This window comes from Falco peregrinus, chromosome 8, assembly GCF_023634155.1.
Source record: "Falco peregrinus isolate bFalPer1 chromosome 8, bFalPer1.pri, whole genome shotgun sequence".
Taxonomy (NCBI): Eukaryota; Metazoa; Chordata; class Aves; order Falconiformes; family Falconidae; genus Falco; species Falco peregrinus.
Window position 1 is genome coordinate 59,375,084 of NC_073728.1, and position 24,665 is coordinate 59,399,748.

General features: G+C 54.2%; 1 protein-coding gene across 2 annotated transcripts in view; it reads left to right on the plus strand.

Moving 5' to 3' along the window:
• PDGFRB (platelet derived growth factor receptor beta) overlaps window positions 1–24,665 on the plus strand; it is a 34,261-nt gene that overhangs the window by 4,043 nt on the left and 5,553 nt on the right. Inside the window, exons 2-23 of one of the 2 annotated variants that reach the window (XM_027778802.2) lie at window positions 8,528–8,625; window positions 9,987–10,056; window positions 11,553–11,849; window positions 12,295–12,564; window positions 12,840–12,967; window positions 13,289–13,463; window positions 14,042–14,234; window positions 14,446–14,561; window positions 15,100–15,226; window positions 15,385–15,596; window positions 16,368–16,462; window positions 16,755–16,887; window positions 17,306–17,410; window positions 17,521–17,631; window positions 18,007–18,160; window positions 19,554–19,720; window positions 19,982–20,100; window positions 21,302–21,424; window positions 22,843–22,954; window positions 23,249–23,348; window positions 23,469–23,574; window positions 24,078–24,316. In XM_027778802.2, coding sequence (XP_027634603.1) covers window positions 10,008–10,056; window positions 11,553–11,849; window positions 12,295–12,564; window positions 12,840–12,967; window positions 13,289–13,463; window positions 14,042–14,234; window positions 14,446–14,561; window positions 15,100–15,226; window positions 15,385–15,596; window positions 16,368–16,462; window positions 16,755–16,887; window positions 17,306–17,410; window positions 17,521–17,631; window positions 18,007–18,160; window positions 19,554–19,720; window positions 19,982–20,100; window positions 21,302–21,424; window positions 22,843–22,954; window positions 23,249–23,348; window positions 23,469–23,574; window positions 24,078–24,316 — 3,131 coding nt within the window. In that variant the 5' untranslated portion in view covers window positions 8,528–8,625; window positions 9,987–10,007. The remainder of the gene's footprint in view (window positions 1–8,527; window positions 8,626–9,986; window positions 10,057–11,552; window positions 11,850–12,294; window positions 12,565–12,839; window positions 12,968–13,288; window positions 13,464–14,041; window positions 14,235–14,445; window positions 14,562–15,099; window positions 15,227–15,384; window positions 15,597–16,367; window positions 16,463–16,754; window positions 16,888–17,305; window positions 17,411–17,520; window positions 17,632–18,006; window positions 18,161–19,553; window positions 19,721–19,981; window positions 20,101–21,301; window positions 21,425–22,842; window positions 22,955–23,248; window positions 23,349–23,468; window positions 23,575–24,077; window positions 24,317–24,665) is intronic. The other variant, XM_005231793.3, reaches the window with a different exon arrangement.

Genomic DNA, 24,665 nt, shown 5'->3' on the forward strand with positions numbered 1-24,665 from the left:
CCCCTCACACCCTGCTTTTTCATTGTTCCTGGGTGCACACCTGGCACACAGGCTGTGGCATGCCCTGGTCTGTGTTTGTGCCCTTCTCTTGCAACCACCAGCCTGCAGAGCCAGAGGATCACGGTGGGGAGAGCCTGTGCAGAGAGCAGGGAGCTCACAAAAGCTCCCACAGAAAGGCTGCTACCAGGAAAGCCAGGCTGGTGTAGTGCAAATGGTGTATGTCTTGCGCCCATGGCTGGACTCATCTTCTCCAGGGCATGCCTGCAGGGGCATCTGCTCATCTGTCCAGGTCCCTGCCAACAGCCACCCTATGCTCTTCTCCAGGCTCAATGAGAGCTGGTGTGTCATGGAGCTTGCAGGATGCTGTGGGGTGCAGGAGCAGGGAAGAGCTGGAGAGTGCAGGGATTTAACTAGGGCACTGTGCTGGCCGTCAAACCCTGGGCTGCAGACTAGGAGACAGATTGAGTAGGAGGGACCACCTACCCATTATGGAAAGGGTCTTCTCAGCATGTCCCCATGGGTAGCACCAGGGCTGCTCGGAGGGATGAGGGTCCCAAAGCAGGCAGGGGACCCCATCCTGCTGGTCCCTCTGCCTTCCCCCTGTGGGCCCATCTACCACGCGGAAGGGTCTGTGACTGAAATCTTAATGCTACAGAGACACAGTAATTGGCACCAATTAAATTGCTACATTCATGTTTGAATTGCTTTAACTGGCGAGACACACTGTCTTATTTATACAAAAAAATATGTTTGCTTGTGGGTTTGTCTGAACTGGGGCCAGCAGAAAATACACCATTTCGAGCTCCACTCTCTGCAAGCGCATTCTCTGCTCGCAAACTGGAAGTCACCTCGGTTTCAGCCTTTGCTGAGCAAATGGTTGCAGAACAGAAACCCTGCTTTCCTCGGGGCCAAGCACTGCCGGCATCGTGACAGGGGTCCCCTCCGCTCTCCTGCAGGCAGCTGCCAAGTTCCACTCTCCAGCCTGGGAGCTGTTTGGGAGAATATGGTTTGATTCAGGAATTCCTTGTGCAGGGAGCAGGACTCGGCGCCCATTTTAAAGCTGTGCTCAGGGGAGGGCAGGGGGTGATGGCAGCTGCTAGCCCTGACACAGAGTCCTGTCTTAGCTTCTCCTCCGGAGGATCTGCGAGGTTTGGGGGGCAGGGGCTGTTTGCAGAGCATGGGTGCACAGGGAAGCTGATTTTTGCTCCATGACTGAGGGGAGAGGAACTGCTGGAGGTTATAGAGGACCCTGCAGGCAGGATGGCAAGAGCCTGGCCAGAGCACATAGGAGAAGGTTATCCAAGAGGGAGGCATCCCCTGTGCAACCTGCAGATACATAGGGAACGTGTTGGATTTCTGCACCCCCTGCTCCAGAAAGCTCCATCGTTGCCCCCAGGTCCTGCTGTTATAAGGAGGTGGGGGCCAGACCTACATCATATGCGATTGCCTCCTGGGCGTCTGACCCCAGCTTGCCAGCAGACAGGAGAGGGGGGATGGGATGGGATGAGGGTGGCTGCCCCACCATTATGGTTCAGCCCTCTACTGTCCTGGGTGCCACCACCCTGGTCCTCCTGCCCCACAGGTGAGCTTATGGAGGAGGGGGCAGGATCAGTCCCCAGCACCAAGAGCTGCACCAGCAGCTGCATTTTGCTTCCTCCCAGGAACCTAGGAGCAGCAGGGCCAAATTAAACACAGCTCCCCTCTGGAAGCAGCCTCTGCCCTTCACACCCCAGCACTACCTGGCGCTGCACTCTCCCACCCCAGCTACAGTGCCAGGCTCCTCTCTGGGTCCCACAGATGGGCAAAGGGTGCCCTGACCACAGAGCTGATGAGTGCCTAATCCCAGATACGAGAGTTTAAAACTCCAGAACAAAGCGATTAAGCTCGGGTCCCTCACAGGCAGCTGAGAAGAGCTGATGCATCTACAGATTATCTCCTCCTCCCTGGTAGATCTGTGTCTCAGGGAAATTGTCAGAGAAGGATCAGGTTGCTCATCCTTCACTGTTATGTAGGACTAATAAGACCACAACATTCTGACTGCTCCTGGGACTTTGCAAAGCCCCTACATCCTACCAGGGCTCAGGATGGCTCTCTTTCTCCTGCCTCCATCACCCTCCCCTCCCAGCTGATGATTAGTGGTTAATTAGAGCAAGCTGGGACCTTTGGCTCTAGCCCTGGCCCCATCATAGCAGCCACCCTCAAATAGCAACTCTGAGCAGGTGATAGCGATGCTGACATGCTGGGGATTATTTTCCTCCTCATGTATACCTTAGCAGAGCGCTTCCCTTGCATCTCATCTCCGTGGGAAAGCAGACGCAGCTTTCTGGCAGCCAAGGTATGTGAGCAGGGAAAGCCCTGGGGGTGCCAGGACATGAGACCAGCAGCCAGGATGGTGCCTAACCCTTGGTCCCACATCCCCTGCTTGCCCCCTCCACTCCACCAGTGGTGGGGAAAACCAGCAGGCAAACAGGTGGGCTCTGCTCGGAGAGGCAAGCCCCATCCAGCCCCACGTGCTTGGGAGCTGGGAGCCCTCAATATGCCACTTCAGGGGTGGAGGGGCCAGAGAGCTCTTTGAGTCACTGCTGCCAGCCAGCCCTGAGGTGCTGCTGCTTGGTTGGAGGGGCCAGCAGTGAAGCAATGCAGGGAGCTGTGTGGGTACTGAGCCGTGGTTTAGGTGCCCTGCAGCTACGTTCATAACTCGCGTGATGCGTTCTCCTGAAATGTCTTTGCTGTCGGGGCAATGGGGAAGTTGGGGGACGGTAACGGACAGCCAGCTGGGCTCTGTTGCATCCTTTAGAGCATCTTGCTGGAGAAGGGTGCTGGGAAAGGCTGAAATGCTCCCAAGGGGCACATTTGTGCCTCCCCAGGGGATCGCTGCACTGCACTGGGCCAGCCCCAAGGCTGAGCAAAGCCCTGCTCCCCACACCCGGTGCGAGCATCCCTTGTCACACACAACGCCAGACTTCGGGGCTGTGCTCCGAAATGCTGGCCAGTCCCCAGCACCACCATGGACCCGTCGTGGCATCACCATGGCCCTGGCACTGATTGGCTGCCCTAGGGAGGGTAAGGGAGACAGGATTTGTCTGGGGTGAGGAGCAGGGTATGCAGCAAGGGACAGCCAGGCACTGCCTCAGCTTTGCCTGGCACGTGGCAGCCGTTCTTCCTAACACCCCCATTCCTCCTTCCCCGACCCCAGGTGAGCCCTGGTCCTCACCCAGGGTTTTCCCACAGCCTGGGCCAAGCTCGCAGGCTCTGGGGAGCAGCCCTGTCAGCCCTGGGGCATGGCCTTTCCTCCGAAAGTGGAAGCAGGGGAGCATATGCAGCTGAAAGGGCCACAAATACCAGCACTCGAGGCTGGGGGATTATTTGTAATGCTGGCACGTCTCCAAACAGATGTTTTGTTTTATTTTGAACTTACACTAAATAGGTCGCTTTTTTCCTCCATCTCCCATGGGCTTAAAATGGAGTGGGAAAGCTGGGGGGGGATTAAAGCTGAGAGTGCAGGGCTCACCATGGTCCCATGTCCCCCTGTCCCAGGTCCTCGCAGCGAGAAAGCCCATGGCTTGAGGTTTCCTGGATCGCATGCGTGCACGTTACAGTCACCCCACGCTCGGATAGGGAGGGTGGCCACAGCTGAAATGGGGCTGCATGGGGCTCACCACCCCACCCCATTCCTCACATGGCTGACCCCAGGGCTGCTGAATCATACCGCCAGGGCTCAATGCGGACTCATCATCCTCCCCGGCAGCTTCCCTCCCTACTTTGGAGTCATGATCCTCATTTTCAGCTTTCTGACAGATGCTGTCAAAGCCTGCAATAGCCCGTGGCAGGCTGGCCCGGAGAAGGCTGCCTGTGATAGCTCATGTCCTGCCATCTGGCTGCAGGACCAGTGCCCTCATGACCACACAACCACCTCCTCCAGGTGCCACTGAAGCAGGGGACCAGGATCTGAGGTCGTGGGCAGGGTCTCTGGTCACACTATCCCTGCTTTCTGCAGCAGAGGCAAGCAGGAAAGCTGTCCCCACCTGTGGCTATGTGGTGGCCCTGAGCTCATACTGCCCCTGCTTTGACCATCTCCTAAGAGCGTGGTCCACACCAGAATTGTGGCTTTAATCACATCTTCACAGACCAAAGAGCTCTGGCAAAACCACTCGGAGGGTTCAGGCGTTAGCAGTGCTGCCTCTAAGTGCTTGCGAAACCTCACCTCTGCAAGGAACCCCCAAACTCAGGCATGCTGCAAACAGGCACCCAGGGCTCTCAGCATCCCTTGGTCTCACCGGTGCCTGGGTAAAGCCTCAGAACTCCTTGGTGCTGGCAGGTGGTTGGGTGAGGCGGGTTTTGCCCCCAGATGTTCATCCCTTGGGCAGGGATGGCCTGTGGGACCCCAGGGACTCCCCTCTCCTCTGCCCCTCAGCCTGGTTTCAGATTTCCTACCTCTGTGTTTTATCAGCAGCTGTTTATGGGCCTTGGGACGGCAGGCTCCCCATGTGTGTGCCCTGCCTAATTCTAGCCATGTGCTGGGAAAAAGAAAAAGGACTCTGTGATGATAATCTGGCCTGTGAGTAAACACGGTGTCATGAGAGCCAAGGGACCCCAGAGGAGAGATGTTGCAACTCCGGATGGTTCCAGCCAAATGGAAAAAAAAAAACCACCACCAACCACTCAGTTTTATTTAGATTAAAGGGTGGGAAAGAAGCAGTTGCAGAGGCCAGAGGGAGGGTGGCAGAGGAACACAGGACAAGCCAAAGAGTTTCACTGCCAGACAAGCAAAGCTTGGGTTTCAGGAGTCTCCAGCCTTTGCTCAGGGAGCTTTTTGCTGTCGAAAGAGGGGGACGGTGCTCCCTCCAGCCAGGAAAAGCCCTCGCTCCCTGGCTGCGAGTAGCACTGATCATGGGATCCATACGGGGCTTTTTTTTTTATTGCATACGGGCACCCACGATCTCACTTAATGACTCAGATGCGCTTAGACAAAGAAGAAATAAAGTATATTTTATTTCCCGCTAATTTGCACCAGATGTCCCTCGCCTGCTTGGCAGGACGGCAGGGCCAACAAGCATTGTGGGAGCGCCTGGAAGCACAGCCCCAGCAAGAAAAGTTGCTAGAAATAGAAAGCCAGAGGAAGAGAAAGGACCAGAGGCTGTGCAAGAGGCCTGGCTTTGCTTCTCCACTCCCTCTCTCACCGCGGTCATCCTGTCGCCAGCCGAGATGCCCTGGCAAGCCGGGCTGGCAGCCAGCACCTCTGCCCAGCATTGCAGGATGAGGGAGGCTTGGGCCAGGGGAGCACAGTGAGTGTAGCAAAGCAATGTGGGGCAATGGGTGCAGGAATTGCCCTGGTAATGTAAATTTGCTGAGCTGGGTCTGTGCACCCTGATTTCCAGCAGATAGCACATCCCCTTGCTGGTGTGTAGGGACCAGAGCTCCTCCCAAGGTGGCTGTCAGCACAGCTGCGGCTGCTCTCCCCCTCCCTGGCACGCCGAGCCATCTCCTTCCCCATGCACTAGCTTTAAGGCTGGTTCCGGCTCCCACGGCACTGGAGGTGCTCGCAGGACCCCCATACTGGTTCTCCACAGGACGTTAGTGGTTGTGGAGGAAAGGCAAGAAACATAGGCTAGGCATGCTTGGGAGGAGGGCAGTGGCCTGGGAGGGCCCCCTTGGTGTGGACGCTCATGGTTTAAGACATTTGCAGTGCTGGAAATGTCCCCATCCTACATGATCCATGCTTGGGCACGGGCAGTGTCATGCGATGCTCGTGCCAGCGCTGCCATACGTGCTGTGGTGCTCTGCCAGGAGCACTGCCCCATACACATGCTGGGAGCAACAGCAGAGGGAAGGGAGCTCAGAGGTGTGGCAGGGCATGCTGAGCTAAGTCAAAGGAAATTCTCGCCTCGTTTCCCAGGAATAGTCAAGACTGAGCCCACACAACATATTTTGGGCATTAGCAAAGGCATCTTTGGCTTACTAGCATCATTAAAGAAGAGATAGGTCTGAAGTGCGGAAACAGTAATAAATCAATAAGGTTTGGTGATGCCTGGTCTGCTGAGCAAGGCACTGTGAAGTGGGAAGAGTGGCAGAGATGGCTGGAGGGATGGTACTTACTAAATAAAGATGTGACCACCCCCAGAAGAGGCTGGATACAGCATTTCCTCATATCCAAGACCCTGGGTGTAGCCCTGCTCCCGCTGCAGAAATTCCTCTCCAAGTTCATTAGCCACAGAGGCATCAGCCCCTGGCCACCACTCGCAGCAGCAAGCCGGGGAGTGGGAGAGGAGGTGGAGAAGAAAGCTCAGCTGTCTTCAGATTTGGGATGCAGGAGAAATGAGAGGGGACTGCTCTGGAGAAGCTGTGAAGTCATGATATGGGGAATTGGGAGACTTGAGTACTGGTCCTGGCGCAGCCGTGGCCCTGACACATGGCCTTGGCCGTGCCGTCTGACCTCTTTGCTCTGGCTCTCTCTCCTGTGTCCCGTCTGTGAGGGCATGGCTCCATGGGCCATCAGAGCCCAGGGTGCCTTCTGCACAGCGCTGCTGCTGCTGCTCAGGGATGTTGGGGTGCCCCCATTTATCCCATTGCCCCATGCAACATGCTGCAAAAGCATGAGGGTAGAGCTGCTCAGACAGGCTCTCAGCGGTGCCTGGCCACAGCCAGCTCTGGGATGCTGCCCCTTTGCCAGTGCGGCAGCGGGCTGGGAAACCCGGCAGCCCGAGCTGGCTCAGCTCTCCCGTCTCGCCAGCAAACCCGCTCGCCACTCCTGTCCGGAGGAGGAGCGGCCGCATTCCTAAAGCCACACGTGCAGCACCGCTGGGCTGATGTGATTACAGAGGACAGATAAGGACAGACAATGTGGCCCTGTCACCGGGCAGGGACAGTCGCCTGTATCTGTGTCTCATTTGGACTCGAAACCCTCCCAGATATTCACTGTCCTGAAGTGCCCAGATCCCAGCCTCGCTGGGCAGCAGCGCAGAGGCGAGCAGGGACGTGGTGTGCAGGCTGGCAGGGAGCCATCCTCCCCCATGGCACTTGGCAGAGCCCCAGCATGGCCCCAGGGACCCCAGACTCCGGGAGAGCGCGGCCACCCCACAGGCATGTGGGCCTGAATGTGGGCACAGAGCTGCATTGCCCAGCCAGCCCAGCCTCCCTGCGAGCCAGCTGACCTCCTGTCTTCTCTCCCAGCCAAATTCCTCTTTTAGAATAATAAACACTGCAGCTTAACAGAAAAGCTCCCTGCCCTGCTGGGCCAGGGACAGCTTGCCCTCACATCACAGTGCCAGAGAGGGGCAGAGGAAGGTCTGTACCTGTGCTGGCAGGGAGGAGAGGATGGTGAGGGGTATAACGTGGGGATGGAGAGCTCAGACTTCACCTTGGCAGCTGCAAGGTGGGAGGCTGCTGCAGAGCCGCAGGGCTGAGGGAAGGGCGCTGGAGGTGGCATTGCTGCAGGACCTCCCTGGCTTCCAGGCATGTACCAGGATGGATGGAAGAAAGTAGTCCCATGGCTTGAAAATCCTCAGGTCCTGGCTGATGGGAAGGTTGTAGGAGTCTAAGGGGTCCATGGCACCCTGCTAACCCATAGTGTTTGGGTCTGTGGGTGGGAAAACATCTGGGACCCTGCTTTCGGATCACTGAATGGGGCTGTACCCACCTCAGCTCTTCCTTGTCTGGCACTCATAGGGTGTATCTTATTGCTCTTGCTGAGAACAAAAGCTGAGATTGAGGAGCAGAACAAGTGCTCTCAAGGCTGGCAGTGAGCTGGGGGTATTTGCATCCCTTGTGAAATGCCTGTGTGCACATGACAGGGAGAAAAAGGTTTGTCCTTCTGCTAGCCATGTTCTGCGTGCATCCTGCAGGACGGGCAGAGCTCAGCACCTCCAGGCATACGTCTTGCCCTGGCCAGAGCAGACAAACAAGGGAGAGCTCACCACTTGTGAGATGTTGCCACCCTCCCACTTTGCTTGGGAAGTGTCTCCAAGAGAAATGCTTTTCTGCAAAACCAGCAGCTTTATTAAAAACAACTGTGAACACAGGGGAAGCAGCCAGAGGCAGCAGGTGAAGGCTGCAGGGCTCCCACTGCTCGCTGAACCAGCAGCCATGCTAGCCCAGCATCAACATGCACTTGCAGCCAGCTCTGGCAGAGCCATGGATTGCCCTGTCAGTTATCCTACAGAGATCACTGGTGGAGTGAAGGATCTGTCTTTGTGGGAAGAGGAATCCAAGATCTCACCTGGAATAGGACCAACAGTGACAGCCATGAAGATGGTGGACAGGCAGCTAAAAGCTGGGCATGAGTTTGGGAAGACCTTAGGTGCTGTCAGGAGATACTTTGGGAGGGGTCGAATGCAGCCTGGCTTGTGCATGCAGGCAGGGAGGGGTGAAAGAAGAGGATCCCAGTGGTCCTTAAAACCTTGGACATTGAATAATAGATGAATCACAAACCTCTGCAAGGGAGAACTGGGAAAAAAATCTAACTGTTCTCATGGCAGTGCCTTGGAGGGCATTGAGATTAGGTTGTCCATCATCATCCTCTCTCCTGCAGGTTGGTGCTCTCTGAGGGTGGGTGCAGTGAAGTCATGTTCGTTTACAGCCTGAATTTCACCTTGGTCCTTTCATCCTACGCACCCCCAGCTCTTCCCTGTAAGTTCTCTTATCCCCTCTGGCAAATGCAGAAGAGAGAAGGAATCACAGAAGGGTTTTTCTGGAGGGGGGACAGGGAAGCTGCTGAATAAGCTGGAGACCTGGAAGGATTTGGTGGTAGATCAGCCTTTTGTTGAGCCAAAGCAAGAGAATAATAAAAACATCTGACAAGCTCACGTCATTTAAAAAACATTTCCTCCTTAACATCAAGCAGACCAAGAGGCCACTCCAGGGCCAAGAGGCAGCAGAGCCGCTCAGTAAGAGACAGTGCCTGGGGCCAGGTCAGCAAGTCCAGATTGCCACTAGCTGCCCTCATGCCTGGCGAGCAGCTCCGCAGAGCAACGTACCAGTGTCATGGGGGCTTCTCCTCGGGGTCTGCCTTGGGAGCAGGTTCAAAATGTCTCTTGCACTGGGAGAGGGGAGGTGGTCCAGCGGCAGGGCAGGAGCTCAGCCCTAGATTGCAGTGTGGCTGAGCTGTGAAGTTGAGCTCCATGCAGGAGCATCCCCAAGTTCAGGACAGCTGAACTCCATTTCCCCCCCAGCTTCGCCCAGGCACAGAGGAAGCCTTTCCCCTTACTTTTCCCCTTGTTAGCTTCTTCATTTTGCTTTTCAGAAATACTCATCCCCATTCCTGAGGCATGATGAGGAGGGTTGCCTATCACCCCATTACATAGGGGACAGACCCCACTGTTCTTAGAGACCTCTGGCTTCATCTTTTCTGGGCTCTTGGTTTGCATCTGGGAGGGCTAAAAATGCTCTCAGGAAGATTTCTTGAGAAATGTTGATGAAAGGGATTTTTAACCAAAAAGCTCTCTTAAATATTCCCTTTATATATATATATATATATATGTGTATATATATATAAGAAACTCAGGTTTTTGTGGAGTTTCTTTGGCCTTGCTTTATTTCATTGGAGGGAGCAGAAAATGTGGGAGGGTTGGAGGGGAATCTGCTTTCTAGCAAGTTTTATCTCACTGGGACTGAGGGAAGCAAAAACTAAGGGAGAAAAAGGCAAGCGGTAGAGCAGAGGGAGGGAGAAAGGCAGGGCTCTGCAGTGCGGGGAGCGGCAGTTCGAGCAGAGATGAGCAAGAGCTGACACAACTGCTGGAGCCTCCAGCAAAACCCCTGTTTACCAGCGGGAGATGCCTTAGAAACAGCTCCTTCTGCAGATTCAGCGTGAGGGGGAACCAGCCACCCGGCTGGGAGGGAAAGGCTGGAAACTGGAAAGAGATGGGAGGTTTCTGAGGTGGAGAAAGAAACCTGGGGCTTGGGTAGGGGCTCCGGGCACCCCCTGCCCGGGGTAGCCAAGGGAGCCCTCCTCTGCTGGCAGTGCTGTGCTTATCCCGCTTTGTTCTTGGCAGGATTCAGCCCCAGAGCCCGCCATGCTGCACCCCTCTCTGAAGACATCTCTCTGGCTCCTCATCCTCACTGGTGAGTACTGTGGCCAGGGAGACGTGTGCAGGATTGGCCCCTGCGTGGGGATGCTGCCCTGGGATGCTCACTTTAGGGCGAGGGGGAGGAAAGGGCACTGCCGTGGGGAGGCACTGGGGTGCACAGCATGCTCCAGGCACATCTGTCTCTCCTAACGACTTGGGTCCATGGGCTAGTGCCACCCCAGTCCCATGGCAGGGTGGATGTAAAGATGACATGCAGCTGCGTGGAAGGAGGAGACCTTTGCAGAGGCAGTACTGCCAGGTGTGCTCAGCCCGTAGCAGACACCTAACAACCTGCATTAGGTGGACATTACCGACACCCCCACAGCAGGAAGGATTCGATCAGACCCCATATATATTATAAACCCCCGCAGCAAAGCAACAGGACGTTTGGCTGCATCTGGGCTGTTTACAGCAGTGCTTTGAGTACCTGGGGACTGTCCCCAGCTGCCCTGCCCACCAGTGGGGACACCAGGGAGGAGCACGTGTCCCAGCCCCACTGGGACATCCAGACAAAGGGTGAAGCAAGGAAGCTGGGAGAGACATGGGGAGCCATTCAGGAAGACCTTGCCTGCTCTATTGCTTCCAAAGGATTTCCTGCAAGGTTTTGCTTTCATTCCCTTTTCACTTTCTTGTAAACTGACATTGTTTCAGCCTAGTCTGTGCCCGTCTGACACTGTCCCTGTGGAGAGGCAGCCAGCAGAGCAGGGAGTTGCATCATCTCCTCTCCCCCTTGTTTGCTAAATGCATGGCCTTTGAAGGTGCATCTGAGACCTACCTCTGCCTTTACAGGGACAGGCTCATTTAGAGGTTGGCAGTACTATCTGTACTGTACTGTCAGCTCCCTGAGCCATCTACACCAACTCACAGGATGCATAAAAGCCAAGAATGTAAACAAATGTGGGGAAGGCCCAGGTCACCCCCCTTTCCAGCCCCATCCTTACCAAGGATGTCCCTTGGGCTGTTGCAGCGGCACCACAGCATGGCTGCGTCCCAGCGCAGCTCTGTCTACACCCACAGTTTCGGCAGCTGCCCCAAATCCCTCCTGAGCCAGCCTTCTGCTCCTCACCGCCTGATGACACTGGGCAGCACTGAGGATGCAGTTACCTCGCAGAAAGGTTGGACAGGGACAGATGGAGTTAAAGCTTAAGATGGGGGGTTCTCCACCCAGAATTGCCAAGGACAACATGGGCAACTTTGAACGTTGCTAAACCCCGTGATGTCTTATTTCCTCTCCAGTAAGGGTTTGAGGAGGTACAGGGAATGAAGGGTGACCCAGCAAGGTCTAGGTTGACAGGACACTTCTGAGGAGAGTATGTCTTTGTGAGTGGTGGCTATGCCAAAGAGGACAAATCCAGCAAGGTTATTTTTCAGTGTAAAGGCTAACACAACAAACCAAATACATTGGCATGAGGTTGTGCTCTAGCATACTTCTCCTTGGACTTCAGAGGAATCCAATTCCAAAAAACAAATCCTCTCTCCCTCCTCTCCCAGGTCTGCCGGAGGTAACGTCCGGGGGCAGTGGGCTGCACATCGAACCCAGAGACACTGAGCTTGTCCTCGGCCTCCACAGCACCTTCTCCCTCTTGTGCTATGGGGACAATGTGCTGGTCTGGGAACGGGAGGGGCAGCCCCTCGCTGCATCCCTGGAGCAAAGGGATGGTGTCTTCTTCAGCAATCTCACCCTCAGGAACGTGACGGGTCGTCACACCGGGGAGTACACGTGCACCTACAGCCCTGACCATGCTCCAGAGCCAGCAGAGAGGAAAGCCCTGTACATCTATGTTCCAGGTAGGGGACAGCATGTCCTTGTCTCTGCATTCCCACACAGTTTAGCCAACAGGAGCAAGAAGGATTTGAACTATCATGCTGTCTCTAAGCACCTGGCTCCCCAAAATCCTTCCTCCCGTTGTAGGAGAGCCCTCATGGCAGGTCATCTGGCTGTGGCATGTCTTTGGTATGCCAGTTCATGACAGAGGCCCATGGGTAGTGTGTTGGGACAAGTCAGGAGGGAGGCAACGGTGCTAGGTGGCAGTGTCTGGGTCTCTCTCACCCTCCCCAGGAGAGGTTTGGCAAACCCACAACATGGCAGCTCTACTTTTCCATGGGGAGTAAGAGAAGAAGCATCCCACTAGTCTGGAGACAGAGCCCTGTGTTGTAGTCCTGGAGGAGCACAGGGAAGCCCTGGTTCAGCTTCAAGCAGCTTTCTGTAACCAACGTTCCTTCTCTCCCACAGATCCCTCCCTAGTCTTCCTCCCTGCAATCACCTCTGAAGAGCTCTTCATCTTCATCACGGGCTACACAGAGGCCATCATCCCATGTCGTGTGACCAACCCACAGATGCAGGTGACGCTCTATGAGAAGAAGGTGGAGAACCCTATCCCAGCTGCTTATGACCCACAACAGGGATTCAAAGGCTTCTTTGAGGATAAGACCTATTTCTGCCGGACAATTGTGGATGACCAGGAGGTGGATTCAGACACCTTCTATGTCTATAGGATCCAGGGTGAGCTGCCATTGTCATAGCATACCTGTACACCTGCTGTGGCTGTTCCTTCAGCCCAATGGCAGGGCACAACAAAGCTCTCCCCCTGCCTCCTTAGTGATGCCCCTCATCAATTTGCAGGCTGAATTTAGTTTTGTCTCCATTAGAGAATGGGTTCTGCTGAAGTGCCAACTCCATCCACCAGGGAAAAGACTTCCCAGTGGATCAGTCCACCCAGGATAGATGGACTGCATGCCCACTTCATTATTCATTCCTTTCTTTCACCTTTCCCACAGTGTCATCTGTGAACGTCTCCATCAGCGCAGTGCAGACCATAGTGCGTCAAGGAGAAAATGTTACCCTGATGTGCACTGTGAGCGGCAATGAGCTAGTCAACTTCAACTGGGATTATCCCCGCAAGCAAGTGAGTACTCCAGCCCCACAGGCTCCGGGCAGCAGCTCCAGCCTTTGCCCAGATGTCCCATGACAATCATTCATCAATATCCCCATGGCAGAAACTGTGGGATACTGCTGCTGCCATACAGGGAGGCTTGATGGGGTTATCCTTGGATTAAGGCTGTTTGTCTCAGTGGCCTCTGATCAGCACATGTTCCCTGTCCCTGTGGCAGCCAAACTGGGGTCCTCTACCCCCTCCTCCTCCCTCCCTGTGAGCCTGGCTTTGCAGCTTCAATGGCAGAACATGCTCTTGACTTCTTAGACCGTATCTTCTGTCCACATTGTGCAGGCAGGGAAGGCTGTGGAGCCAGTGACTGACTTCCTACCTGGATCCACTCATGAGATCCGCTCCATCCTCATCATCCAGAACGCAGAGCTAGAGGACAGTGGGACCTACGTCTGCAATGTCTCTGAGGGCTACCATGAGAAGACAGACCGGAAAGACATCACCATCCATGTGATCGGTGCGTTGCTGCCCACATGCCCAAAGCCAGCAAACCACATGGCGTCCGGGCATGATGCCCCAGAGTGACACCCTCTTCTCTCTGCATGGCCTCCAGCTCTCTCTCCTACTCCCCTCTGCCCTAAATAACCATGACAAAAAGCCTTCCCTCACCCCACATCACCGCTGCCCACTTCTTGGCTTCAAAACATCCCAAATTTCCCACTATGGCTTTTTGTGACCCTTTAAGTCACATGAGGGTACGGGTAAGAGCTCTTCTGCACAATGCAATGCCAAGGTGATGTGAGGCCATATTGTTATCTCCAGTCTGTCCTACTTTTGTGTAATTTGAGGGAACTTGCCCCATCTCCACAAAGTAACAGCCTTTCCCATGCATGCTGCCTGCCCCATGAGCTCCTCTGCAGCTCTGCATCTGCACTCCTCTCAGACACAAGCCTGAAGCCTTGAGAGATGGATCTGGAGCTGCCCCACCATTTCTGGGTGTTCACAGCATTTTTCTGCAGACCCATGTTTGTCCAAAGGGCTGGAAAGGGGGTTGCTTCTCTCTCTGACCCCCTTATCCCTCCTACCCCCTCTCAGAGCGTGGCTTTGTGCGCTTCCACACCCACCTACCCAACACGGTGTATGCCGAGGTCCACAAGAGCCACACCATTCAGGTGGAGGTGGAAGCCTACCCACAGCCCAGCATTGTATGGCTGAAGAACAACAAGACTTTGACCATGGAGAGCAGCAGCGAGTTCACCATCACCAGCAGGAACCTGTCAGAAACCAGGTGAGGGCCCATCGTTCCTCACCAGGGAGTGTGTGTGTGTATAATTCACAAAGCAACCTTCAAATTGTTGGTTGGACACGGTTGGTGGTTGAATGCCTTTCCATGAGTGGATTTCAAGCATGCCTCAGATGGGTAGGAGCTGGTTGCCTCTGAGCATTGTCAGTCCCCGGGCACCTTCCCATACAAATCACTGTCTCCTCCACTCCTCCAGGTACCAGACAGCTCTGGTGCTTGTGCGGGTGAAGCAGGAAGAAGGAGGATTTTACACTATCCGGGCTTCCAATGAGGATGATGAGCAGGAGCTGTCCTTCCATCTGCAGATAAATGGTGAGGATGGGCATGCAGACATGGGGCTGAGGAGTGTGTGGGGATTTTCAGGAGGTGGCTCCATCCTTTGCTGCAGGACTCTCAGACTGAAGTCCTTACTCCTCTAACTACACAGCTCCAGAGTGGTTTTGTTTAAAGGTAGAGCATTCGAGCAAGACACATGCTCGTTTGCAATATCTCACACTTGGTCTCACAGCAAGGGGGACAGGGAGGCAGTGCAGACACCAGCAGTTTGGCCTTCATGCCCTTGCACAGGGTAGTAAATGCAGAGATGATTGTGCAGCTCTGATGTCCAGGACTTTTCTCTGTGCTTGCCTGTGTTCTCCAAGCAAGCTAGATGGGGGCAGGTCTTCTCCATAGTTCCCTCAAATCTTTCTTTTTTTGCTGTTAGCTTTCAAAAATAAAACACAATTGATATGCTGAGTCCTACCTCACTGTCTCCTAACCCCCAGGCCATGTTAGGGGTATAGTGGAATCAAGTTCTGCTTCCATCCTGCAGTCAGAAAGGAGAATTCACTCCCATCGTTCTTGGTTTCAGTGCCAGCCAAAGTGGTGGACCTCAAAGAGAACAGCAGTGCCAGCAGTGGGGAGCAGACTGTAACATGCTCTGCTGAAGGCATGCCCCTGCCAGAGATCAGCTGGTCTACTTGCAGTGACATCAAATGGTAAGTGGAGTGATGGAGCCCATGGGAATGGCTGGACCCTTGCATTTATTAGAATAATAAACTATTATTTTATTGTATTCTGCTGGCCTACACTCCCAGGCATCCCATGGTGGTACATGGTCCCAACTCTCAGGTGCCTTTATCCTCCCTCCAACCAGGTGCAGCACCAAGGGGCAGCCCACCCGGCTGCTAGGGAACGAGTCCACAGAGATTGGTCTGCAGACCAACGCCACGTACCACGCGGAGCTGCAGGTGTACCGCGTGAACAGCACCCTGCAGCTGCACAGGGTGGATGAGCCCCTGCTCCTGAGATGCACCGTGCAAAACTTCCTGGGCACCAACTCCCAGGACATCACTCTGGTCCCACATGGTGAGGCCTGAGGGGACGGTCTGGGTCAGTGGTGCGGAGCTAGACTTTTCTCTCTGTGTCTCCAGGCCGGAGGTGCTGGGAGCCAGGTCTGTCCTCTGATGACAGCAGTCCTTGAAGGCAGGAAAGCTGGGTATTTCTGCCCAAAATGAAGCCTCCTTTGGGTTGAGCAGGAAAGGCTGCTCCAGGAGGAGTCTGGAGCCCTTATGTCCACTAGACATGGACATCCTCTTGCCACCACTGGCAGGGTCATTCCCTCAGGGAGGCGAGATCAGAGTGCCAGAACAGGACCCCGGTGCCTTGTTATGAGCCTGCGGGTCACTAGATGGTGCCACGGACTCGAACATCCATGCACTGAACATCCCAAATAGGAGGAAGGATGCTCTAACCCCAGGCCCGGAGCTTCCAGCCCTCCCCCAAGCAAACCAGCCCCTCTAGCTCCTTACACTCTACCATGGCCAAACCTCTCCCAAGGCAGCAAGCCCTCTAATGGGCTGTCAAAACCCATCACCCCAGTATCTCTGGGGTGCTGGCCCTGCCAGTACTGGGCAGGTCTGCCCAGGAGGAGAGGACAAGGACTGTCCCCATGCAGAGGAGAGCTCAGGGCCAATGTTTTTTTGGGGGAAGGTGTGTAGCAGGAGGGGGGACAGTGGCTAGAGGGGAGAAGGGGAAGGGTGCAGGGACCCTTCTGCGTTGCTGTCCCCTCCTTTGCCCAGGGTACTCAGACCATGCAGAGGTGGAGGAGTCTGACTGCTGTCCCTGTTATCATTGTAGCCTTGCCATTCAAGGTGGTCATCATCTCTGTCATCCTGGCCCTGCTGGTCCTCACCGTCATCTCCCTGATCATCCTGATCGTCCTGTGGCAGAAGGTAAAAGAGGAGAGTGCTCCCAGGCTGCCACAGTAGTATCCTTGTGTCAGTGTGGCTGGGAAGAGCAAAGCTGTGAACTCCTGCTGGCATGGGCTTGCTGATGTCCCACCTGTGCCAGGAACCATGGGACTCCATCAGTCTCTGCATGCCCCTGGCATCTGTAGTCTAGGCGTGGAATGAGGCAACAGCTGCAGGGACCAAAGACTCCCTCACAAAGCCCATCCACATCCCCCATGCCCTTTCTGACTGTCAGCCTCTCAGATATCTTTTTTCCCTTTGCTCCCCTTTCCAGAAACCTCGTTACGAAATCCGCTGGAAGGTGATTGAGTCAGTCAGCTCTGACGGGCATGAGTACATCTACGTGGATCCCATGCAGCTCCCTTATGACTCCAGCTGGGAGGTGCCCAGGGACAAGCTGGTATTAGGTAAAGGCTCTGTAGGTCCCTCTGATGGACCCCTGGGGTCCTGGCTGTCTGGGAGTGATAGGTTTGGGCTTGGGATCTCTAAAACAGACCAACCCCGAAAAGGCACAGAGATCCCTGCAGATACGATGTGATCCTGGGACCAGGGGACCATCTGGGGCCATAGTGGGAGGCCAGCTGCTCCCTTTTGCATGAAGTACTGGGTTATTCCTGGCCATCTTTTCTTGCAGCTGAAGGATCCTTCTCTTCCTAGTCAGATGTAAGCCAGCCCTAGCCCCAAACATCATAGTTCAAGACTGCCTCCATGCCCACCAGAATGACTTTAGCAAGGCTGGTGGGGTTCCAGACAGGGGACTTTTCCAAGCTCCCCTCCTCACCTCTCTGCGAGGACCAACTTTGTCTCTTTGCTGTTTCTTTGCAGGACGCACTCTCGGCTCCGGTGCCTTTGGACGTGTTGTGGAGGCAACAGCCCATGGCCTGAGCCATTCGCAGTCCACCATGAAAGTTGCAGTCAAAATGCTCAAGTGTGAGTTGCCCCCACACCACCTTTTTCCCCCACCCAAAACCCACAAGGCCAAACAGTGCCCATGCACAGCCCTCCTTGTGCTCCCATTCACACTGGGCTTTCCCCAACAGCCACTGCCCGGAGCAGTGAAAAGCAAGCCCTCATGTCCGAGCTGAAGATCATGAGCCACCTGGGACCTCACCTCAACATCGTCAACTTGCTGGGGGCCTGCACCAAAGGAGGTAGGGGAGCGCTGGGTGCCTTGTCTCCTCTCCCGGCTTCCCAGGACTGTGTTAAGGAAGAGGACTGTCCTCAGAATAATTCCTGTTTTCTGGGTCAGAATGATTTACCTTTCGTCTAGGAAAGCCTTGTGGGGCTCTGAAAGCCTTTCTTTTCAACCTGTTTGAAACAGACAAGGCATGTTTCTGTTAGCCCCCACCTCCCTCCCCAAACACAAATTTCAAATTGCAAAAACTCTTGATACCAGAAAGGTGGCTTTGCCCCCTGGCCCTGCCCAGACATCTGCAATCTGGTAATGTCCATGTGGGGTGAAGTTCTCTGCCCTGGGGAGCAAGCAGGGACAAGGCAGGGCTGATGTGGGTGCTCTCTCCCACCAGGGCCCATCTATATCATCACTGAGTACTGCCGCTATGGGGACCTGGTGGACTACCTGCACCGCAACAAGCACACCTTTCTGCAGTCCTATGGTGAGAAGGCACGGCGAGAGGCAGAGTTGTACGGGAACACCATCAAGGAGGACCATGTGCAGAGGTACCTGGAAAGCAGCACCCTCCCCTCTGGTGCCTACCCCATCCTAGCCCCCATCCACAAGGGCGACTGGTACTGCCAGGAAGAATACCTACATTTCCTCCAGACCAGTAAAATAAACTCTGGCCCAGCACTGGGACACAGCTGGCCGCTCTGTTACCTCGTGAGACCAGCCCGTGTGCCAAGCAGCCACCTCCAAACAGCTCCTGGCAGATGGGGAGTTAGTGGAGGCAATCTGTGTGTCCTGGAGGCTGAGTTTGCTAGCACACATGCTGGCTGCTCCATGCCAGTTGGGAATATTCCCTGGCATCATTAACTTTATTGGCATAACCATAGCTATGCATTGAGTACAGAGGTAAAGGGTTTCCCAGCATGTCTTAACCCTTGGAGACCTCAGCTTTGCATTTTCAGGACAGGTTGCATGGCTGCCAGGCCTAAGGGAGAAGTGCTAGAAGGACTGCCTTTGCACAAGAGGTGCTACAAGGAAAGGGAAATGGTCCTTCGTCCAGTTGCCAGCTGTAAGGGATGCAGGCACATCGGCACAGAGAAACAGTCCCATGGGAAGTTAGAAAGCAGCGTTTCCTTTCAGCACGCCAAAACAATAGTAAAATAGAGCAGTGTTAGGACATCAGCACAGCTGCCCCCTCCACTTTCTGCTTGAAGGCAACTCAGATCCTAAGCACTAAGTGCGGTCTTCCAAGCCCATGGGGACATGCCCTACAGCTCTGGTCCTGCAGCAGGTTTCTCTTGCCCAGCATCAGCACATGGAAGGCCTCAAGGTGCTCCTTCCCAGATGCAGTTGTTGCTAATTCAAGGGAGAGGTGCTCAGGGGTACAGATGTTTGCTGATGCAAACAGGCGAGGTTTAGCTGCGGACAGAGGGCTGTGTTCTGCCTGCTCAGTTCAGCCGTTCAGCCTTCTGCAGGCCAGTCCTGACTAACCTGGAAACATGCACAGCCAAGGTGTAGGGGTTTGCCTGCTCGCTCTGCCTTGGGTCTCATGTTCTGCTGCCCTCTGGGCACCTGGGGAGCTGTGTGGCTCTGGTTCCTCTTCCTGCCCTCTCCAGTGCCGAGCTTGTGATCCAAGCTTATGCTCTGCCAGGCAAGGTGAGCATAAGAAGTTTCAGCCTGTGGGCAAGGACACCTGGAGACCCACAAGGGAATATGGCAGGGCTGTTTAAGCTAATGCTGAGGACACCTGAGCTGTTACAAGGTGGTAGAAGGAGGTCTCTGGTGCCATTTGCACTTCTCCCATGTGTGATGTATGACTTCTTTCCCTGCTGTGTGGGACATTTCAGTGCCGGGGTTCAGCAGCTGCAGTCCCACAAATCATTGCCCCATCCCCTGTGTCTCCTCCTCTCCTCTGTATCTGAACAGCCTCTTTGCTACCCTCCACAGTCACCTCTCCTTGTCTGTTGAGAGCGATGGGGGCTACATGGACATGAGCAAGGACGACTCCCTGGATTATGTGCCCATGTCCGACATGAAGGGTGAAGTCAAGTATGCTGACATCGAGTCCTCTAACTACGGCACCCCGTACGAGCTGGACAGTTATTCCCCATCAGGTAACAGCTCAGCCACGGCAGGAGGAAGAGGTGCTTGCACTTGGGGCGCTGGATGGCTTTGCTTGCAGAGGGAGCTGGTCCATATTGCAAAGGTCACCTTTGGGACGAATCCAGCAGTGGTGGCAGATGCTCTCATACGGGAGCTCCCAGCTCTCTCCCTTTGCTGCTGCAGGCAGAGCAATCCCCAGTGGGTCCTTCTGCTGGCTGGCAGCCCATGAGTGTGCTGAGTAACACCAACATCCATCTCCGTTTGCCCTCCAGCTCCTGAAAGAACAGACCGGGTAACACTGATAAATGAGTCTCCGCTCCTCAGCTACATGGACTTGGTGGGCTTCAGCTTCCAGGTGGCCAATGGGATGGAGTTCCTGGCTTCCAAAAATGTACGTATGCTGGCTGGTCCATGGTGCCTGTAGTGGTGGAGGCCAACAGTGCTCTGCCATGTCCTGTGGTCAGCTTCTACTCACTGTCCCTCTGTCCATGCCAACATCCTCACGGGAGAAGTAGTCGTGCAGTTGAAGAGCTGCTGACCACTTCTCTCTGGAAACACAGCCCTGGGGATCAGCATGACTATATTTGCACGTGATAGCAAACCCTGGCTTAGATCTAGCTTCAGACCTCAAATTTTGTGACTCTGGGCTCCTCCCAAGCCATGTGCGGCACAGCTGTGGTGTTATATCATCCCTATTAACCAGGATGACCGAACAGTGATAGCTTCCCTGTGCTAAAGCACAGGGCAGTCTGCAGCAGAGCTACTACTCTCCATGGACACCCCTATTGCACCACATGCTCTGAGCCCCCCAGGCCTCATCAGAAGTGCTTGTTTAGTGGAAATTAATCCTCTCCACTGCAGAGGACTTGACTCTGGGATTTCCTAAGGTCTGGCTTAGCCCAGGGCAGGCAGTAATGTAGTTGGACCATGTGAAACATCACACAGGGTGGGGCTAAGAGAAGAGATAGGGATAGCATCAATGATGTGTGGAGAGAAATTCCTGGCTCTCTGCCTCCAGCCAGCCAGTCTGATCCCAAAAGTGTATGGTCAGCGCTCCCCTATAGAGCACAGAAGAGGAGGTCCCGGCTTCCCACAGTCACACTTTACAGTGGCGAAATTACCATGCTTGCTAGTAGTGTCTGGCAGGGTCTTGAGCAAACCTCGGGGCTGTTCATATGGAAAACACCCAACATGCTGGCAAACCAGGAGGCACAAGCTAGGCTGGTGTAATTCTGATGTCTTCAGACTGCTGGATTGGGCCATCCAGACATGGAGACATCCCCTCTTTGCCAGCCCACCAGCCCCCTTGCTTGGTCAGGCCCTGGCAATCCCCCTTCTGCTGGGTTTTTCAAATTACCATTGCCAGATTTGTATGCCTGTTGCTGTCACAGGGGTAGCAGTCCAGATGAGCAGTGAAAATGTGGTAGCATTGCTAGTGGCTTTGAGCCATGGCTGTCCCTAGAGATGGAGGAGATGATGTGAGGTGACTCCTGTTCCTGCAGCCCCAGGAATGTGCTAGTGCTGGAGCTGGGCTGCTTCCTTGGGCTGCATGGGGCCCCTTGCGGTGACAGTGCCTTGTCTCCCCCCTACAGTGTGTGCATCGTGACCTGGCTGCCAGGAACGTCCTCATCTGTGAGGGAAAGCTGGTGAAGATCTGTGACTTTGGCCTGGCAAGGGACATCATGAGGGATTCCAACTATATCTCCAAAGGCAGCGTGAGTACCATGAGCAATCAAGCCCCTCCTTCCTGGTGCTTTGGGCCTGGCACCCCCTACATGCTCTCCTTGCGAGTTGTCTGTTCATCATTGTGCCCAAGGGTGGTCGCAGGGCAGAACTCCCAGGAGATGGTGTCAACAGCCATCCATCCCGCACCTGATGCGCTCTGCATGCTGTGGAATAGCAGTTGCATGACCATATCTCCAGGCTCTTACAGAAGAACTTGGGCAGCAGCAGCAAAACTAAGGATCATCCCCTGTACAGCCCATCACTGGCAGCAGTGCTGCATCCCTTCCCTGCACAGCACTGAGTCCTGTCCTGAGCTGCGGGCAGGAGGAATGCAAGGTTAGGCAGCTTGACAGTGCTCCAGTGAGTCACTGGACACTCTGGGAAGAGGTTCACAGACTTCTGCTCTAACCACTAGACCACAGGGTAAGAGGAAGTGTTTTCCTGCGAGCAGCTACTTTCCAGAAAGACAGCTCCAATCTTTCTAGGCAGGAGAGGATGAGGCTTTAATTGAGCTTCCCCAGAACCTCCCCTGTGACTTCAACAACAACATGTCCATTCCAGCCCTGGGGCATTTGGGAATATACATCCCAGCCAAGCAGGCCATGTGATTCCCAGAGAAACGGAGTCTGGGGGAGCTGAGAGCAGAGCCAGGCCCCTCAAATCCCGATATTTATCTACACTATGAACTACTTGATTTCACTCATGCTTTCTTCCCTTTGCACAGGATGGCAGACAGGTACTTAGTGCCTGGGCAGGGAGACCTTCCTGCAGAGGGGCTGGGTTCCCAGTCCAGCCTTGGCGTAGCTGTTTTTCCTTCCAAAACAGGAAATGAAACTGGGCCCCTTTGCAATCCTTCCTGGAGATTATTTTGGTATTCATTGTGCAAGCAAATCCCAGGAACAGCACAGCCAGGGCTGCATACAAGCTGGTCAAGTGAGGCTCCTTTTTGTGTATCACTCTGAGTAAGAGCACAGAAAAGCTGGATGTGTCCTTCAGCTCTTTTCTGGTCACCCCATAGCCCTCTCCAGCCTGGTCTCAGGTTTCCATAATCCAGATAGGCTTGGACTCCCTTCAGGAGTGCTGTGATCATGTTGTGCCAGCCAGTGATGGGCTTCCCAAGAACTAGAGAACAGAGAATGCACACCATGACAGCTCATCATGGCAGACAGTGATGGAAATGGTTGTGGCACACACACTCTTTCCTCCTGCCTGCTGAGTTCATCCTGCACAAGGAAAGAGGAAACTGATCCTTTTGAGAAGTGGCTGACAGCAGATGTCAGCACATGTGTTCAGCTGATGGGGAGCTCTGAAGGGTCTTCTCTTCTTGTAAATTGGGTGTCAGGTCTCACCTGTCAAAACAAGTGCTGTAGATGCAACTGACTCTCTTTTTCCATTTTTTATCTCTTAGACCTTCTTGCCTCTTAAGTGGATGGCTCCAGAGAGCATCTTCAACAACCTCTATACCACCCTAAGTGATGTGTGGTCCTTTGGGATTCTCCTCTGGGAGATATTCACTCTAGGTAAGTGTCCTGGAGATCATGGTGGTGTCTATAGGTCTGGTAACGTGTTAGCAGGGATCCCTTCCCAGAGACAATAGAATTTAACTTCTAATCCACAAGTCCCAGTCCCAACCTTACCAGTCAGAGTAGCACTTCATTCCCTGTCTCCTTCTTTCCCATGCTGACATTGCCATTTGGAAGTGAAATGAAACGGAAAAGGTAATGAAAAAAGGAAACCATGGTGTGAAATGCATGTTGGCATGGGGGTGGCAGACAATGCACCAGCCTGATTTCATGCTCTCCCTTTACACCCAGGGGGGACTCCGTACCCCGAACTGCCTATGAACGAACAGTTCTATAATGCCATCAAACGTGGCTATCGGATGTCCAAACCCACCCACGCCTCTGATGAAATGTAAGTGCTGTTCATATACATTTGCCCTGGGCCTGCCCTACACAAACTGCAGAAGCTTTTCTGCCTCTGTTTTCCCCACTGCTAAGTCACCAGAGTACCCTCTCTCTTCCTTCTTGCTAGCTATGATATCATGCAGAAGTGCTGGGAGGAGAAATTTGAGATCAGACCATCCTTCTCACAGCTGGTGGTGCTTATGGGAAACCTCTTGGTGGATTGCTACAGAAAGGTATGTTCAAAGGATCCTGTGCTGGAGGTACAGAAGAAGATTAGTGCTCTGTGGAGGATGCCCCCTTAGTTAAGGCCATGGATCAGGGTTTGAGACCAGTGTTTAGTGCTGCTGTGCAAGCAGATTTTGCTGTGACTAAGGCTGCATTAGTTTGAACAGCCAGTGGAGATGGTTTGGGCATCCTGGGAACGTTGCTGAGACGACTGGCATCACTAGACAGACAGCTGGCATCTCAGCAACTGCAGAAATCAGAACTGGCAGGAGATCAAAAACCTGCCTCCAACTGTTTAGTATTTTGGAACCGTGGAGTTGTGCCCCAGATCTCTCCTTTAGGAAATGTTCATGATCTGTCTTTGGTGGAGTCAGGGTAGTTGAACCCAGCTAGAAGATGCCAGCCCTTCCAGAAAAAACCTAGCAGACAGGGAAAGCAAATAAAGCACAAGTGCGTTTCCTCCACTTACGAGACCTTCCTGCTTCTTTGTTAACCTGCCCTGCGAGAGCAGAGGTACCACCAGGTGGATGAAGAGTTCATGAAGAGTGACCACCCTGCTGTTGTTCGTACAAGACCCACAATCCCTGGGCTGAACAACACCAGGGCTGCTGCCAGCTCCCCCACTGGCAGCATCCTTTACACAGCCGTGCACCAGAACGGGGGTGAGAATGATTATATCATCCCTCTTCCCGACCCGAAACCTGAGACAATCTGTGATCTTCCTCAGGAGGCCTCCATCAGCCGGGCCAGGTAAAAACATTGCTTCTGAATGTTATCCCTTCACCTGACTGCCCAAATCTGAAAACAGGGGCCTCAAGGAAATGGGGATGCTCTGCTGAGGGATAGACCAGAGGTGGGTTTAGCAGGAGAGGAGGGAAGTGTCACCTCCATCTGAGGTGCTGTGGCCTTGCATGGGCCCGCAGGGATGGACAGGAACCAGAAGAGCTGGGACATGAGCTAAGATAGGGTGCTGTGTCACAACCTTGTACATCAGCCAGCACAGCTGGGGACTAACGAACCCACTCCTAAGGAGAAGGGCACACAGGGGCCCATGGTCTGCAGAACCCAGCTGGCTGTGTGTTGTGTTTGACGGCTGAAT